Source organism: Taudactylus pleione, unplaced genomic scaffold, assembly GCF_031769625.1.
Source record: "Taudactylus pleione unplaced genomic scaffold, aTauple2 ptg000040l, whole genome shotgun sequence".
Lineage (NCBI taxonomy): Eukaryota > Metazoa > Chordata > Amphibia > Anura > Myobatrachidae > Taudactylus > Taudactylus pleione.
This window is the reverse complement of record NW_028284442.1, coordinates 30148911-30168057: the sequence shown is the minus strand read 5'-3', so window position 1 is coordinate 30168057 and position 19147 is coordinate 30148911. Positions and strand designations below refer to the sequence as shown.

The 19147-nt window shown below is 42.5% G+C and overlaps 1 protein-coding gene across 1 annotated transcript; it reads left to right on the top strand.

Annotated features, from left to right (window-relative positions):
- Positions 1 to 2854: 2854 nt before the first annotated feature.
- Positions 2855 to 18413, top strand: TBL2 (transducin beta like 2). Its single transcript, XM_088454019.1, has 7 exons — positions 2855 to 3107; positions 4519 to 4646; positions 6668 to 6852; positions 9079 to 9227; positions 14626 to 14752; positions 17277 to 17429; positions 17839 to 18413. Exons 1-7 carry the CDS (start codon positions 2999 to 3001, stop codon positions 18293 to 18295), a joined length of 1308 nt encoding a protein of 435 aa, XP_088310145.1. The 5' UTR covers positions 2855 to 2998; the 3' UTR covers positions 18296 to 18413.
- Positions 18414 to 19147: the final 734 nt, after the last annotated feature.

The following is a 19147-nucleotide window of genomic DNA, read 5'->3' as shown; positions in this document are numbered from 1 at the left end:
GCTGGAGGAAGTTGGAGAAGCTGGACTTGTTCAGAAACTAAGTATTCAGGGTCCCTTCTGGTCGCAGATGATAACCACAGTGTAAATGCAGCACAGGAGAGTCACTGTGAGGGGTTGTCCCGTGCTGCATCTGGCACCCATAGTGGGTCATAGCACCCAGGGTTTCACATTTTGCCACACAACGTGGTGCACATGGCAACAACCTGTAGAAACCGAGCCAGCAGTTGTGGTACTTTGAGACTTTATGCAGTGCACCCTGACGGAGCAACATTTTTGGGGGCACCTTATTTGGATAGCAGATGGGGGCTTTGTGGCTACTTCAGTAATGTGACAGACTAAGAGGCAGATTCAATTAGCCACGAAAAGCTACGTTTTGGCGAAAACCATTCGCAGGTGCAAACTTTTCGTACAAAATTGTGTATTGTGCAATCCTATTGCCGAAGATTTCGCATGTGCAAAAACTCCATAGACTTAAACCAGCTAACTCTTTTCACCATCTCAGAGCAGGTGAAAAAATTAGCAAAATCCCTATTTCTGGCTAAAAATGTGGGGACTTGGGGCTTGATTCAGACCCGCTCGCAAGCGGGTAGATGGCCCAGTGCGCACGCGCGGTGTGCGCTCTCCCCAAAAGGGACGGCTGTCAATGTTGATCGACAGCTCGCCCCGTTTTGTAGGCAGGTTGGGAGGGGTGGCTGAACAAACGGAGGCGTTCTCGGGCACGTCTCCAAATAATGTCACGTAGGGGGTGTGGCCTATGGTAATTAGGCCATACCCCCAAATTCGGTGGACGAGATAATCGCGACCATCTCCTGCCCGCTCGCACTAACTGTGGGTGGGCGCCCACAGTTTAGCAAGCGGACAGGGAAAAAATAAATAAAAAATTCCCTGCCCTGATTCAGAGCGTACACTCACAAATAGCGAGCGGCTCTGAATCAGGCCCTTGGTTCAGGACCCTTTGGACACTCACCCTATTGACTAATTTGGCAAAAAATATTTTTTAACTAGCTTAATTTGGATAATAATGAAATGACACTTTTTTGGGGGTGAAAAAAAGCAGTGGAAAATGTATTTGACGTACTGGGTCAGGTACTTTGGGGGGGCTGTATGGATGGGACAGGTGTTTTTAGGATTGCAGATGGCTGCAGCAGGTGTATTTTTAATATTTTATAAAACTGCACTTTATAGACACAAAATTATACTATTACCCATTTTAATGTACCCCCACCTTAACTACACCAAATTATTTTTTCTCCCAAAAATATAGCTTTTTATCATTTTTCAACACTTAAGCAAATATGCATATAACTGCCATTTGACACAATTTAAGAACGCAAAATACTTTTATTATGAATACACTTCTATATTGATTTCCTATGTCAGTTTGCTTTTTATGGGGTACAGAGAGTTTCCCAAAAATGTGCTGTACTTTTTGCTGGTTTCACCATGCTCAGTTTTCACACGTAAGCGTTTTTTTCGTCTTTTGTAATAGGATAGGGCGATAAAGGAGAGCGCGCATTGCCAAAAGACATGAAAATATCGCACCAAAACATGCTAGTAGTGCGAAAACTTTGTTTTATCGCGGCTAATTGAATTTGCCCCTAAGGCTGGGTACATACTAGATGATGTGTACCCAGCCCGACATCTGTAGGGACCCGGTGGGGGATCCGGCATCGGCAAGTGCATACACATTTGCCGATCCGGGCAGCGACGGAGTAACGGCAGGGGCGTAACCAGAGGTATGGGGCCCCCATAGGTCTACCTATACAGTGCCACTGTCGTTGTACTTGTTATGCAATACCCTCTGTAGTTGTGCCCATTATACAATGCCCCCTGTAGTTGTGCCCATTATGCAATGCCACCTGTATTAGATCCTCTTATGCAGTGCCCCCTGTATTAAGCCCCTTATGCAGTGCCTCCAGTAATGCCCCTAATGCAGTGCTCCCAGTAATGACCCTAGTACGGCCCCTTATGCTGTGGCCCCTCTCCCCTGTGCAGTACTTACCTATCTTCACGCCCCAGTCCACGCCGTCAGCTCCCTGCGTAGACGCTGCCGCTGACTGGATCTGACTAGATCCAGCAGTAGACGCAGACTCCTCTCATTGGTGATGTCACCCGCGCACTGCATCACGGGAACGCTGGCCTCTGAAGTGATCAGGTGTCTTTAGTCTCTGATCGCTTCAGAGACCAGTGTTCCCAGTTGCCCCAGCAACTTGGCCGGCCGTGCTACAGAGGGTGCAGGGGGACGGTTGCTGGGCTGGTGGGCTCCCTAAGCTGCTGGGCTCCATAGCAAACGCATCCTCTATAGTTACGCCACTGGGCTCACATCGTCAGCGATATAATGGGTACACACTAGACGATGTGCCCGATATGAAAGTATGACAGATCCGCCGGATCAGACGACATATTGCCTAGTGTGTACCCAGTGTAACTTGGTAGGAAATTACCATGCTAGCCCACTACTGTTCCTATCTATCCTATTTTTTTTACCTAGGTCTTGAACGTACAATACTTATTTTGCCATTGTGTAACCTCCAGTTGAACCTAAACTACCAGGACAGGGGAATACAGGATCCAATAACTATTTTCACTATATCTGTAACATAAAATAAAATGAATTATGGGGTGGAGCTTATAGCCCTTCATATGGGTGTGCATTATGTATTATAGCAGAATAATGAGAGATCTGTCCTAGGTGCCAGCTTTGTGGGTGATGTGAGCATTTCCAAGGGAAATGTTGCAGCTGCTGCTAACCATGGCAGAGTATGCCATGTTCCAGTCATATGGAGGTGAGGTACTGAAGCAGCTACACTCCCCAATCACGCATGCAGCACCAAGAAAGGCAGCCAGGGCAGAGACTGTGAAATGCCGTTGTGTGAAGAAGTACTGCCTGTGTCATGTACAATAAAGTTTTGTGGAGCGAGGGGGAGATGCAGCCGGCAGCCCAGTGCGCGCTCCCGCTGAGAGTGACGTGGCGGCCGGAGAGGAGTGAGCGTTGGACATGGAGGTGGTGGCGCTGGTCGTGGTGTCCGTGCTGCTGGGTGGACTCGTTCTGCTGCTCACCGTATGGGGCAAAAGGGCGAGAGAGGCCGGTGTGGTGGAGCCGAGAGGTGAGCGGCAGTGGTATATAGTGATGCGGTGTATGCATTGTAGCCATACAGCACTGTGCAATGTAGGAGGCGTGCTCTGTGTATAGAGCCAGTAACATCTGTGGCTGCTGTGTGCAATGTACATATCATGAAGTGTGTCACCTGTGCTGCATAGCCTTAGCCAGGGGCTCCCCGGGCAGCGTGACCGTGGCCAGGGGCTCCCCGGGCAGCGTGGCCAGGGGCTCCCCGGGCAGCGTGGCCAGGGGCGCCGTGGCCAGGGGCTCCCCGGGCGCCGTGGGCAGGGGCTCCCCGGGCGCCGTGGGCAGGGGCTCCCCGGGCGCCGTGGGCAGGGGCTCCCCGGGCGCCGTGGGCAGGGACTCCCCGCGCAGCCTGGCCTTAGTTAGAAGCAATGTAGTTATAGAGGGCTCCCTGCACACTTTTAAGCACTGGAGATAACCGTAGCAGGGTCTACACACCATATAAAAGTGTAACATCTAAGAAGTTGTTACTAAGGGACCTATTCACCTATTAATTTTTAACAATCAAAAGGCCCCACTTAAATTATGCTTCCAACTTGCCGGGAATTGCGGCTGTGGACACCCTTGAACTGGAACAATTGAGTATTGCATTGGTGCCAGGACAACTGCTCCGAACAGCCGTTGTCCTACAAGCCCTGCCACTACTGTTAAGGTGCGTATCCACTTGCCGATGGGGTAAAGACAGTACGATTACAACATTGTAATCGTACAGTCTTTCCTCATCCCCTGTAGTGCCTACAATGAACGATATGTCGTTCTTTGCAGGTACCCTCCCTCATCCCCGAACATGGCCAATCTGTCGTTATCGGCAGATTGACCTTCATGTTCATGCGATGATTGATGTCGGAAACGACCAGCGGGAGCACGCATTGCTGGTCGTTTGACATTTTACTGCACGATTAATGAGCGATTGAACGATTACGATGTTGTAATAGTTCAATCGTTCTGTTTAATCGGCAAGTGGATACGCACCTTCACTTTTGCCACCAACTAGTAGCAGCTAAAGTCTACAATGCTATCATATGCACAGCTTGAGCCAGAAGAGGCGGAGAGATCTCTGGACCTCCTGCCCATAGGAAGGAGGGGGGCTCAGTTGGATGATGCCAGCTGAAGATAGTATTAGTTCCCAGAGTTAGTGTTGGAGCTTGATGAATGGACGGTGACCACATTGGAACTGCAATGATGAGTGGGTCCGTTAGAAAAAACATACGAAAACTACTGTATATAAAGGGCTGGATTGCCACAATGTAAAAAGGAAGACTTTCTAATTATGGTATCTAATGTGCATTTGACTAATTTTGTTTTAATTATGTTGTGATGTTGGAGGACACAGAAGCATTGGGTTTTTAAGCACTTATTCTGTTATATTACTAATTAACCTGCTACCTTTTCAGCTCAGGTATCCAATGGACAAGCTGTTCCAGTGAAGCAGTCGGCAAAGAAACAGAAACAGCAAAAGCTGCGGAAAGAAAAGGCTCAGCAACACACCTTCACCCACCCGCTCCTTGCGTCTGCCCTCAAGGTGCGCTCATTAATATTGTATACAATGATCTACAGGAGCAAATCTCCTTTTACAGAAGCTATAAAAAATTGTATAATTACAGTCAGGTGCATAAATATTGAGACATTGACAGAAATTTCATATTTTGGCCACAATGGCTTTGAAATGAAACAAACAAGATGTGCTTTAACTGCAGACTTTCAGATTTAATTTGAGGGTAATTACATCCAAATCAGGTGAACGGTGTAGGAATTACAACAGTTTCTATATGTGCCTCCCACTTTTTAAGGGGCCAAAATTAATGGGACAAACTAAACAATCCTAAATCTAACTTTCACTTTTTAATACTTTGTTGCAAATCCTTTGCTGGCAATTACAGCCTGAAGTCTGGAACGCATAGACCTCACCAGACGCTGGGTTTCATCCCTGGTGATGCTCTGCCAGGCCTCTACTGCAAATGTCTTCAGTTCCTGCTTGTTCTTGGGGCATTTTCCCTTCAGTTTTGTCTTCATCAAGTGAAATGCATGCTCAATCGGATTCAGGTCAGGGGATTGACTTGGCCATTGCATAACATTCCACTTTTTAGCCTTAAAAAACTCTTTGGTTGCTTTTGCAGTATGCTTTGGGTCATTGTCCATCTGCACTGTGAAGCGCCATCCAATGAGTTCTGAAGCATTTGACTGAATATGAGCATATAATATTGCCCGAAACACTTCAGAATTCATTCTGCATCTTTTGTCAGCAGTCACATCATCAATAAATACAAGGGAACCAGTTCCATTGGCAGCTATACATGCCCACGCCATGACACTACCACCACCATGCTTCACTGATGAGGTGGTATGTTTTGGATCATGAGCAGTTCCTTTCCTTCTCCATACTCTTCTCTTCCCATCACTCTGGTACAAGTTGATCTTTGTCTCATCTGTCCAGAAGATGTTGTTCCAGAACTGTAATGGCTTTTTTTAGATGTTGTTTGGCAAACTCTAATCTGGTCTTCCTGTTTTTGTGGCTCACCAATGGTTTACAGCTTGTGGTGAACCCTCTATATTCACTCTTGTGAAGTCTTCTCTTGATTGTTGACTTTGACATATATACACCTACCTCCTGGAGAGTGTTCTTGATTTGGCCAACTGTTGTGAAGGGGTTTTTCTTCACCAGGGAAATAATTTTTCTGTCATCCACCACAGTTGTTTTCCGTGGTCTTTTGGTGTTGCTGAGCTCTCCGGTGCATTCTTTCTTTTTAAGAATGTTCCAAACAGTTGATTTCGCCACACCTAATGTTTTTGCTATCTCTCTGATGGGTTTGTTTTGATTTTTTCAGCCTAATGATGGCTTGCTTCACTGATACTGACAGCTCTTTGGATCTCATATTGAGAGTCGACAGCAACTGATTCCAAATGCAAATGTCACACCTAGAATCAACTCCAGACCTTTTACCGCTTAATTGATAATGAAATAACGAGGGAATATTTATTACCAGTATAGTCCACATCTGTCCATGAAATAGCTTTTGAGTTGATAGTCCCATTACTTATGGCCCCTTAAAAAGTGGGAGGCACATATAGAAACCGTTGCAATTCCTACGCTGTTCATCTGATTTGGATGTAATTACCCTCAAATTAAATCTGAAAGTCTGCAGTTAAATCACATCTTGTGTGTTTCATTTCAAAGCCATTGTGGTGGTGAATAGAGGCCAAAATATGACAATTCTGTCAATGTCCCAATATTTATGCACCTGACTGTATATCTTGCAAATATATTCACACGTTACATTTCTGAAGACACATAAATAAGTGTTACTTTCATATTACAGCGTTAAGAGAAGATACTTGTAGTAAATAGACTACTAAATTTTAAATTTTTCTGTTTATTACAAGTATATGGATTATTATATTTGCTGCATAAAGAGTGCACAGGCAGGGTTGAAGTATCAGTTTGCAGAATAATGGGAGTGTATTGTAATTTAACCACACTCAGATCCTTATCTAAGAGTGTTCTTATCAATAATGTAATTGTTAACGTTTGTATGTCTCCTTCAGGCTCACAGTGGGAATGTGACTTGTTTGGATTTCAGCAGTAATGGAAAATACTTAGCTTCGTGTTCTGATGACAGAACTGTTAGAATATGGAGTACCAAGGACTTCCTGGAACGTGAGCACCGCTCTATGAGAGCCAATATGGATTATGATAACGCCACGCATGTCCGGTTCAGTCCTGACTGCAGGTAATGTGATAAGATAATATTTCTTATTTCACTTTTATGCATGTTGCCTTAATTCCGGTGGGTAGTGATATGTATATATCTCTAAGACACTAAAGAGAAATTACTCTGTATAAAATTATTTTAATAATTCCAGGTAAAATTTATTAATGTTATTCTTGTAGTTACTTTTAATGGATTGTTGGCAGTGGACTAGCCATAATGATCTCGATCAGGGGTGACCAAACTCTGTCTTCAAGATACCCTAGCTCAGGGCCGGCCAAAAGGTAGAAAGGTAGATCTCGACTATACTGCTGCAGTTTCTGGGAATGCTGGTCTCTGAAGTGATCAGAGACTAAAGAAGCCTCTGATCGCTTCAGAGGCCAGCGTTCCCAGTAATGCAGTGCGCGAGTGACGTCATGACGTCACCCAAGGCTCCCGTGATGTGAAGAGCCTGTGCGCCTGCTGAATCTAGTTAGATTCAGGCAGCGGATGTCTACGCAGGAGCACTGGCAGGTAAGTAATGCACAGGGCACCAGTACTGGGGGACATTACTGGGGGAACAGCATTAGGGACATTACTGAGGGAACAGCATTAGGGACATTACTGGGGGAACAGCATAAGGGTCACTATTAGGGACACTACTGGGGGTACTGTATAAGGGGCAACGGCATAATGGGCACAACTACAGAGGGCATTGCATAATGGGCTCTAATACAGGGAGCATTGCATAATGGGCTCTAATACAGGGGGGCATTGCATAATTGGGCTCTAATATAGGGGGGCATTGCATAATGGGCTCTAATACAAGGGAGCATATGCATAATGGTCACAACTACAGGGGGAACTGCATAATGGGCACTACTACTGGGGCATTGCATAAGAGGCACTACTACTAGAGGCATTGAATAAGGGGCACTAATACAGTGGTCATTGTATAAGGGGCACTACTTTGTCGTAATGTGAATAAGATTGTGCTGCTGTGTGTAGTAATTTAAATCTGAGATACTATGATTTCAGTGGGACAGACCCCACGTCCCTTGTTGTGAGGTCACGCCCCCTTTTTGCATACCACTTCCCTTTTTTGGGGCTTAGAAACTCACAAAAGTTTTTTTGTTTTAAAAATAGATCACAGAATCCAAAAGTATGGCCACCCCTGCTCTAGCTGGTGCACAGGTGTAGTCCCCACTGACTAACATTTAAAAGATCAACTGATGGTCTGGAAAACATGAACTGTTAGGTGTTATTGAGGGCCAAGTTTGGCCACCCCTGAACTAGATGATACAAATGCCCCTACTAGCTGCTTGTTAAGCTAGAAGTTAATGGGAGTGAGATCTCCCTACAAGAGTTTTTTTTTTTTTTTTTTAATATTAAACAATTCAGTCTATGTTAACAAGCAAACTGTAATGGGCATCACATAAAAGGTTTTCTGGTAATTTCTTGCAAATCTTTTAAAAAAAGATTTAATTCTGTGAAGCAATGCTCCAGGCTGAAATTTTAACAATCATTAAGGTGCAAATTGTTTATGTGGCATAGTGCATTCGTAACACAGAATTACACAATTATAGATAATGTAGTGGTAGATGAAAGAATTGTTTTTGTCGTTTTTTTCTTAAGTAAGTACCTTTTTTGTTGCATTACAAAAATAACAAATGCTAAATGTATATAAGATTTCTGAACATGCGCTCCAGGTTACTGTGTTGTTATAATTGTAGAGTAGTAAATAAAACTTTGCATGGGTTGATATCATTATATCTGCTGACATTCAGGATCAGGAGACACATTAGCACTCTGTTTTCTTCAGGACAGAACAAACTGTTCCGAAAAACCCTGCCTGCAAATCACATCCCATTCTGATGAAGTGGTCAGATGACCCATGAAACGCGTCAAATTTGATTTTTTGATTTTGCAATAGATCAACACTCTTTGTCATAACCGAGCAATTGTTCTGTGTTGTGCTAAAATTAATTAATTTAGTTTTTTAAGGTTCATTTGTAAAGTTATGTTACCATTCATTGCTGAACTGGACTATAATACCTTGTTATGCTCCTGCTCCCAAGAGAAAACACCCCCTCTTATATCTAGAAGACCATTTTATGTTATGCTGTGTTAATGCAGTTATAAACGCCAGCATGCCCTTTTACTCTCAGATCACTCTTCTGCATCTTTCTAATATATGGCATTTGACTGTGTTCCAGAACAGTGTTTATAAAGCACCATCTTCATTTTATTCTTTTTTTATTATTAAAGAGCTTTTATAGTTTGTTTAGCAAATGGAGAGGCAATCAGAGTATTCAAAATGACCAAGAAAGAAGACTCGTTCATCTTCTCCCCTGCCCATGATGACTTCCCGAAGAGACATAAAGCCACCATCATTAACATTGGAATTGCAGAAACAGGTGTGTTATAGACAGACTATTGATAGCAACTTCAGTAAAGAAAGGAATGGTGTGCCTTTTACTATATTGTTTACAATTTACATTATTCTGAAATATTATCTTTACAGTATACTAAAGTTCATAACTTAACCACTTGCTGATGAATGGATGTTAAAATAGCAATGCCGTGGCTATTTAAATGCTTACTGTCACATTCAAACCGCCAGAGCATTCAGGAATGGTGCAAGGAACTGTTTATTTGGGTTCCTGTCATTCCTTTTGCAGTAGATAGTGTTCCAAGGGAATGATGTGATTCTTGCTTGTTAAATCCTGTTGCATTACTACAATGACCCCACAAGGACTCTCCCAAGTAGAGGTCAGTGCAGGAGAATCATGGGATTTCCTTTCTGATAGAAATATTACAGTAGATCTTTATAAGCTGGAATAGACAGTGTTTTTAGATCCATTTTACACTGAAAATTATCCAGTGCTGGAAGACCCATAAAATAAAATGACCATAAATCGGGTCTTCCAAAGAAAATCACAAGAATACTAAAAAGAAAAAAAAACAATATCGTGTGTGTGTATATATATATATATATATATATATATATATATATATATATATATATATATATATATATATATATATATATATATTTTATTAATATTATAAGGATCCAGTCGGTCCGGCACTCCTGTGTCCCGTTGTGTGTAATTGCCTGCGTGCCCTCCTCGGAACGGAACGATAGAATGCAGAGAAAATGGGCGGCACTGCAGGACTTTTCCCATAAGCAAAGTTTAATGCCAACGTTTCAGGGCCTCACGCCCATTTGTCAAGGTTACATACAAAGAATAAAACATGTGTTCCTACCTTATGTAGATCACCCTCGTGTGTTGAATGGTGCCTGTGGAGACCCGCGCTTCCGCACTCTGCAGGGCGCGTCCCACACTTGTGACATACACAGCTGTCGGCTTCCCCGGTTGCCTTGGTTACCGTTGTGTCTCGTCTCTAGGAGTTAAATAGTATTGTGACGTGAACACCTCCACCAGTACTTGCTAGCAATATTGCTAAGTACTAATAACAACCAGACTATTGAAAAAATAAAAAAACAGTACATAAAAGGTTAAGGGATCTAGATACCTGGAAGAAAGGGTTTAGAGGCACGGGAGAAACATATAAAGGACTGACGATGAGACCATCATGATACATATTAAAGACAAATGATGGATTACTGTATGAACAAATGTAATAAGTATATAGGTAACGTGAGAGATTAGATATGACCTGATTAAATACTAAGGCCCTCATTCAGAGCCACTCGCTAGCGGCAGTACGCTCGTTCCGAGCGATGTTCGCACATCTGCGCATGCGTACGGTTTTTAGTACGCATGCGCGAACCAGTCAGTGCGGCCGAAAATCGTTGGTACGCAATATAGCGAGGGCCTGCTATTTTGAGTGACAGAATGAGGCGTATGTGGGTGGTAACAGGGGAAGGTGCTTGAAAACGGGGAGTGGAGATCCGAACGCAGGCGTGCTTAAAGGTCAAAACGGGCGTTTTAAGGGAGTGCATAATTAATACAGCAGCGTCATTGACCACGTCACTTGGTTTTTTTTAACTCAGAACTGCTCGCAAAATAGCGGTTGAAAACACCAACCACAAGAATAGCGAGCAGTTCATACGCTGTACGATGTACTCGATTAATCTAATAAATAGCGGACATGATGTATGGTGCGTGCGGCCAGGGGGCGTTTTTATCAAAAAAACAAGCGTATGTTTTGCTCGCTCGTTCAGACTTAGAGGTGGGAACAGACTGCAATTTGCGAACGGATCATTTGAATAGCCACCCCTTGTTTTTGAACGAACGACCACAAATAGCGAACGGCTCTGAATCAGGCCCTAAGAGCGGCTGTCCAGTTTGATATATATTAAAAAGTATTCCAACAGATCTTGTCATTCAGGCCTTTCGGTGAGATGGTGTTCAATTCCATAATCCACTTGGCTTCAAGTCACAGTAGCTGTCTTTCCCTGTCTCCTCCCCTAAATGTTAGCAGGACGTGATCTATGATTTTGAATTTTAATGCTGCCAGGGGATGTTTTTGTTCGAAGAAGTGGCGTGCCACGGGTTGTTCGCTGCTTTTTCCTAGTAGTGCAGACCTTATAGCCGTTCGATGTAAAGCCACCCTTTCCCTCATGGTTCTAATGGTTTTGCCAACGTAGGTCAATCCGCAAGGACATAGTATGATGTATATAATGAATGATGATGTACATGTTAATATATGATTGATTTTATAATTTTTGTTATTATGTGGATTTTTGAAGTCCCCTCCTATTAACATATTTTGACACGTGGTACATTTTAGACACTTGTAACATCCATTAGGCTTAGTGAGGAATTTAGATTTATCTTCTGTCCTTTTATTGAATCCCGTGATGTCCGCATGTACTATGGTATCTCTTATATCGCGTCCTCTAAGGAAACAAGTCATAGGTCGTCTACCTCTAAAACACGGGAGGTCTTTGTCTGTTGCAAGGATTGACCACAATGCCTTACTAGCATGTTGTATCACTGAGCTAGAGATGGAATATTTTTGTTTCCAAGTGATTACTGGTTTTACTTGTTTATTTGTTGGTTGTAATAGCTGGTCTCTATTCATCTTCAAGATTTCCAATTTTTGTTTTTTAAGTAAACTGGAATCATAGCCCCTATTGCTGAATTTGGTGATGATGTCGTCCAGCGATCCCTCTCTTTCCTTCGGATTGCTGGTTATACGGGCAACTCTCAGCATTTGGGATCTGGGGAGACCCCTCTTCAGTGGCACTGGATGAAAGCTTGAAGCAAGAAGCAGATAATTCTCTGCATTCTATATAATATTATATAAATATTTTTCCACAAACGACCTCTAGCACTCCAGTGCTATGGGCAAATTAACCTGTTCTGGTGCCCTCCTCGAGAGACAGTATAAGAAGCAGGCGGCACTCAGAGACTATATAGTGTCAAACAAGAAACCCCAAAACAGGGGGATTTAATATCAACGTTTCGGGGATCAAGTCCCCTTCCTCAGGACAAAGTACAGTGCCTTGCAAAAGTATTCACCCCCCTTTGCATTTTTCATGTTTTGTTACATTACAACCTGTTATTTATTTATTTTTTTAATCTGAATTTTATGTGATGGATCTGCACAAATAGTCTAATTTGGTGAAGTGAAATGAGGAAAATATATATATAAAAAAAGAATCTTTATAAATAAAATTTTTAAAATGGTATGTGCATATGTACTCTCCCCCTTTGCTATGAAGCCCCTCAAAAGTTCTGGTGCAACGAATTACCTTCAGAAGTCATATAATTAGTGAAATGAAGTTCACCTGTGTGAAATCTAAGTGTCACATGATCTGTCAGTATAAACACACCTTTTCTGAAAGGCCCCAGAGGCTGCAACAGCACTAAGCAAGAGGCATCACACCATGAAGACCAAGGAGCTCTCCAAACAAGTCAGTGACAAAGTTGTTGAGAAGTACAATTCTGGGTTGGGTTATAATAATATATCCGAATCTTTGATGATTCCCCGCAGCACCATCAAATCCATCATCATCATCAAATGCAAATAACATTGTACCACCACAAACCTGCCAAGAGAGGGCCGCCCACCAAAACTCAGACTGGGCAAGGAGGGCATTAATCAGAGAGGCAGCACAGAGGTAACCCTGAAGGAGCTGCAGAGTTCCACAGCAGAGACTGGTGTATCTGTGCATGTGACCACAATAAGCCCATACACTCCATAGAGCTGGGCTTTATGGAAGAGTGGCCAGAAAAAAGCCATTACTTAGTGATAAAAATAAGGGCGACTCCCCAAATGTATGGAGAAAGGTGCTCTGGTCAGATGAGACTAAAATTTTACTTTTCAGCCACCAAGGAAAACGCTATGTCTGGCGCAAACCCAACACATCCCATCACCCCAGGAACACCATCCCCACAGTGAAACATGGTGGTGGCAGCATCATGCTGTGGGGATGTTTTTCAGCAGCAGGGACTGGAAAACTGATTCCAGTCGAGGGAAAGATGGATGGTGCTAAATACAGAGATATTCTTGAGCAAAACCTGTTTCAGTCTGCCTGTGATTTGAGACTGGGACGGAGGTTCACCTTCCAGCAGGACAATGACCCGAAGCATACTGCTAAAGCAACACTCGAGTGGTTTAAGGGGAAACCATTAAATGTGTTGGAATGGCCTAGTCAAAGCCCAGATCTCAATCCAATTGAGAATCTGTGGTCAGACTTGAAGATTGCTGTTCACAAGCGGAAACCATCCAACATGAAAGAGCTGGAGCAGTTTTGCCTTGATGAGTGGGCAAAAATCCCAGGGGCAAGATGTGGCAAGCTCATAGAGACTTATCCAAAGCGACTTGCAGCTGTAATTGCCGCAAAAGGTGGCTCGACAAAGTACTGACTTTAGGGAGGTGAATAGTTATGCATGCTGAAGTTTTCTGTTATGTTGTCCTAAATGTTGTTTGATTCACAATATACAAAAAAACACAACTTCACAGTTGTAGACATGTTCTGTGAATGAAATGATGCACACCTTCAAACAATCCATTTTAAATCCAGGTAGTGAGGCAGCAAAACATGAAAAATGCAAAGGCACTTTTGCAACGCACTGTATGTCACATACTTTGTCCTGAGGAAGGGGACTTGATCCAGAAAACGTTGATATTAAATCCACCTGTTATGGGGCTTCTTGTTTGACACTATACAGTCTCTGAGTGCCGCCTGCTTCTTATACTCTCTACATTGCGGGGACGCTGTTCATCGAGGAGGGCACCGAAGCAGGTTCATATGCCCATAGCACTGGAGTGCCAGAAGTCGTTTGTGAAAAAAAAAAAATATATATATATATATATATATATATATATATATATATATATAATGGTGTGCACTCACCAGTCTTCATAGGTAACAATCTTTATTCAAATGGATTAAAAAACAGCAATCGCTGCTGTTTCTCTCTCTCTCCCTCTCCCTCTCCCTCCCTCCCCGAACAGCGGAATCTCAAAACACTTCTTTATTTTTGTATTTTCTGGCATACAATGTGGGTAAAAAAACAGTCTCTTCCAGAAAAATAATAATAGTAAATCTACAATTATTCCTGGTCAAAGAGCCGTACTACTACACCTAGTATCGTAACATGAAAATGGGTGGTGGTTAGACAGTGGATTACTATTTCTCTTAAAGTGAGCAGATGGTGATCCATACACCATGGCGTTGTGATCAGAGGAAACGCTGATGATTATGATTAGTGGCCCATTTGCTTCTGGGCTATAAATGAGTTGTCTGTAAAATGTGAGCTATATTTCTTAAATACCATTATTTATGTACTAATATAAAATTGGTAACATTTACCTTCACTACTTTTCCCACAGGGAAGTTTATCATGACTGCATCAAGTGATACCAGCATCTTGATTTGGGACCTAAAGGGTGAAGTACTTTCATCTATCAATACTAACCAGGTCACAAATGCACATGCTAGTGTATCTCCTTGTGGAAGGTACGGAATTGTCTTTTGTTTTCACACCTTGCAATGCATACAATCTGGGACCGAGCTAGAAGGCAGCGAGATCATACATCTAGAATGAGTTGCAGAGATCATGCAAAAATAGCCACAGACACATCTTGTTGCACACAGGCTTTGCTGTTTTGTTTAAACTAGGGATGTGCAGGCTCGGATAGGTTCGAGTTTGCACGTTGAGTTCGGATTTTTCCCTCCAAAAAAACGGAACTCAGAAAGAGGCTAAACGTCATCTTACATGGACGAACATCATCATTCCTGGTCCAGGAATGATGATGTTCGTCCATGTAAGATGACGTTTAGCCTCTTTCTGAGTTCCGTTTTTTTTGGAGGGAAAAATCCGAACTCAACGTGCAAACTCGAACCTATCCGAGCCTGCACATCCCTAGTTTAAATACTATTAATGATTTTGTCTTGCATTCTTTATTAGGCTTGGCTTAGCTGAAGCACTAAGCTTTATGTACAATACTTTTATTGCTTAATTTGGCTATCTTTGTGTCCGAAGGAAAACCATAATTCATATAGAACATACCTCTGTTCATTTTGAGTTCACACTCAAGCTGTATTTCAGGATATCAAAAAAACATTTTCTTGATCTTATTCTTAATATTCAGAGGGTTTACACCGTTGTAAAATGTCTTGTGTTTGTTTTATATACAGTATTTTGGCGAAAGGAAGAACCACCTATTGCACATGCCATTCATTTATCTACCGATCAGTCATAACATTAAAACCACCTGCCTAATATTGTGTAGTTCCTTCTCCTGCTGCCTAAACAGCTCTGACCCATCGAGGCATGGACTCCACAAGACCTCTGAAGGTGTCCTGTGGTATCTGACTCAAAGACCTTAGCAGCAGATCCTTTAAGTCCTGTAAGTTGCAAGGTGGGGCCTCCATTTTGTTTTTCCAGCACATCCCACAGATGCTCGATCAGATTGAGATCTGGGGAATTTGGAGGCCAAGGCAACACCTTGAACTCTGTCATGTTCCTCAAACCTTTCCTGAACAATGTTTGCAGTGGGGCAGAGCGCATTATTCTGCTGAAGGAGGCCTCTGCCATTGGTGAATATCGTTGCTATGAAAGGTTGTACTGGATCTGCAACAATGTTTAGGTAGGTGGTACGTGTCAATGTAACATCCACATGAATGGCAGGACCCAAGTATTCCCAGCAGAACATTGCCCAGAGTATAACACTGACTCCACTGGCTTGTCTTCTTTCCCTAGTATATATCCTGGTGCCATCTCTTACGCAGGTAAATGACGCACATGCACCAGGCCGTTCACATGATATAAAAGAAAACGTGATTCATCAGAATAAGCCACCTTCTTTCATTGGTCCACGGTCCAGTACTGCCGTTCACGTGCCCATTGTAGGCTCTTTCGGTTGATGGACAGTGGTCTGCATGGGCACTCTGATCAGTCCACAGCCCTATAGGCAGCAAGCTGCGATGCACTGTGTTTAGACACCTTTCCATCATAACCAGCATTAACTTTTTTCGTCAGTCTGTGCTACAGTAGCTCTTCTGTGGAATAGGACCAGACTGGCTAAGCTTCACCTTCCCACACGTATCAATGAGCCTTGGGTGCCCATGGCCCTATCGTCTGTTCACCGGTTGTTCTTCATTTGACCACCTTTGGTAGGTAATAACCACTGCATACCAGGAACAACCCACTAGACCTGCTGTTTTGGAGATGCTCTGACCCAGTTGACTAGCCATTACAATTTGGCCCTTGTCAAAGCTGCTCAGATCCTTGCACCTGCCCAATTTTCCTGCTTCCAACACATCAACTTAAGAACTGGCTGTTCACTTCTCTAATACAAGTATATCCCACCTCTTGGCAGGTGCCATTGTAACACGATAATCAATCTTGTTTACTACACCTGTCAGAGGTTTTAATGTTATGGCTGATCGGTGTATATCTCTATCTATAATTTTATTAGTCTTCTTTAGAATGGAAGGCCACACATTTTGTGTTATTTTCATTCCCTTACAGTGCTTTTTGTCATGGTTTAAAAATAATTCATGTTTTCTAGTCACCACAGTTTTGGTTCAGACAGGATAATACACCTACTTATTTAATAAATAAAGCTACCTCAGTCAAAAAAAAATTACAAGATATTTGCTTACATGTAATTTATAACAATCAGTCTTATTGTGGATATAATTAAACCATTCCCACTTTTTACTCGTTAATATGAGAAGCACAAATAGCAGACAAAAATGTATATCTGATATTACAGGAAAGAAAATGTAGAGTTCTGACGATGAGAAAAACATTTATACTCCTTCCCTTTTTTTTTTTTTTTTTTTTTAATAGGGTATTCCCCAAAATAAAAATTATTTCAGGAACGAATGTTTAAAAGAATCTTTTAGTGGAAAAAACACATGTGGGGACCCAGATATAAATAATCTGTTTCAAAGCCTCAATGCAGCAATACACAAATATGTAAAACATGTCTTCTCTTGATGATCCCCAATTTAAATGTTCTGTTTTTCTTAGGTTTGTTGCAAGCTGCGGCTTTACTCCAGATGTGAAGGTTTGGGAAGTCTGCTTCAGTAAGTCAGGAACGTTTCGTGAAGTGTGCCGGGCTTTCGAGTTGAAAGGCCACTCCGCCGGTGTGTGTGGATTTGCTTTCTCCAATGACTCCCGCAGGTTAGTCCATTGTTCCACTCCAATAGAACACGTTCATACATGTAACCGGTTGTAACTGAATATCCTGACGTTAAACGTCTGCAGTTTATTCAAGAAGGCTAGCAAAATACTCTAGAACATATGTTCCCAAACTCCAACATTACAGTCCACATTTTAAGGATATCCATGCTTGAGCACATGTGACTTAATTAGTACCTCAGTCAATTTGATTTAACCGTCTGGACTCAAGAATGGATATCCTTAAACCTGGACTGTAGTGGTGGAGTTTGGCATCCTCTAGTCTAGAATAATATTATAGAGATAACAGTTCTGACCGATCAGACACATCATTCAGTAAGAACTAGAGTGTTCCCCAAGTCATGGAATTAGTTATATTATGTATTACTTATAATTCCTATTTTCCCCACAGGATGGCAACAGTGTCTAAAGACGGGACATGGAAGCTGTGGAATACAGATGTTGAGTACAAGAAGCAGCAAGACCCTTACCTGCTGTACACGGGGACGTGGTCCGGGAGAGAGCCTTGCCGTATTGCGTTGTCCCCAGATGCCCGTGTTGTTGCCATTTCAAGTGTGTCTGATATCACGATGTACAATGCACAATCAGGAGAGATTGAGGAAGAGTTCCGTTCTGTGCATGGACAAGTTATCTCAGACCTTGCTTTTGACACTAACAATAAGTTCCTGGTATCCACTGGGGATCGGGCTATCCGTGTCTTCCATAACACAGCTGGCTACAGAGCTGCTATCGCTGACATGAAGGACATGTATAAGAAAGCCACTAACAAGGGCACTAAGGACAGGCTACAGCAACAAATTAAAGATGCTCAAAGTGCCCTAGACGCTATTTGCAAACAGAAGAACTGAGAAACTCTGTTTTTAGCCTCGATTTTATATGAAAACAAATAATTATACTTTCTGCGCCAATTTAAAACATTTCTGTGGAATTTAGCTGTTTGTGCCTTAACAAAGTGTTTGACTCTGATCCTTTTCATCATGTTTTGTGTCCTCACTGCAGCCACTAGATGGCGTCACAAGCTCCCAGTTACAGTAGTGACACCGGGTTGACTTTCAGGTGGAATAGTGGGCTGTTTTCAGAACATTACCCAGCACACTTTTTTTTAAGTGATAAGTTTACTCTTTTACCGTGAAGCATCAGATTACGAATGCTCCATGGTGTATGCAAAGGGTCTGTAGGTGTAACTCGCCATGTTCCTTCTTTTTGTGGACTAGCATTAAGGGAAATTTGCATGTTGCACTGCAGGTAGGACAGATTTAAAATGTGCACAGAGAATTAGACTTTGGAAGGGGTGTATCTGAGCTTAATTGTAAATTTCAGTGTAAAACCAAAGCTGCCCTGTATTTGTCCGCTACCTGTAAAAGCAGTCAGTGTTTTCCCTGCATGCAAAAATAAAATAAATGCATTTGCACCCCTTGCATTGCAACATGGATTGTTCCAGCAGCAAATTCCACCTTTTTCTCCGGTGTCCATCAGGGAGATGCTGCTGACCATTGAGTATAGTGAGGGTTTAGAAGCTAGCACTTAACTTTCTAGTATAAAGCTCCCTCCTCTCAAACCCTCTAAATAAAGTGCTGAAGGATTAGGTTAACATTTGTCTCTATTATATTGCACCCATAATATGGTCATTTTATATTTTTTCCTTACCTGCATCTTGAGCAGCTGCCTTTTTTTTTTTTTTTTTCCTTCAAACTCCAAAT

Excerpts from the sequence above, each read along its gene's own strand:
- TBL2 (XM_088454019.1), top strand. The coding sequence starts at position 2,999 with ATGGAGGTGGTGGCGCTGGTCGTGGTGTCCGTGCTGCTGGGTGGACTC. Across the intron at positions 3,108-4,518 it reads CGGTGTGGTGGAGCCGAGAG|CTCAGGTATCCAATGGACAA; the intron begins GTGAGCGGCAGT and ends CTACCTTTTCAG. Across the intron at positions 6,853-9,078 it reads CGGTTCAGTCCTGACTGCAG|AGCTTTTATAGTTTGTTTAG; the intron begins GTAATGTGATAA and ends TTATTATTAAAG.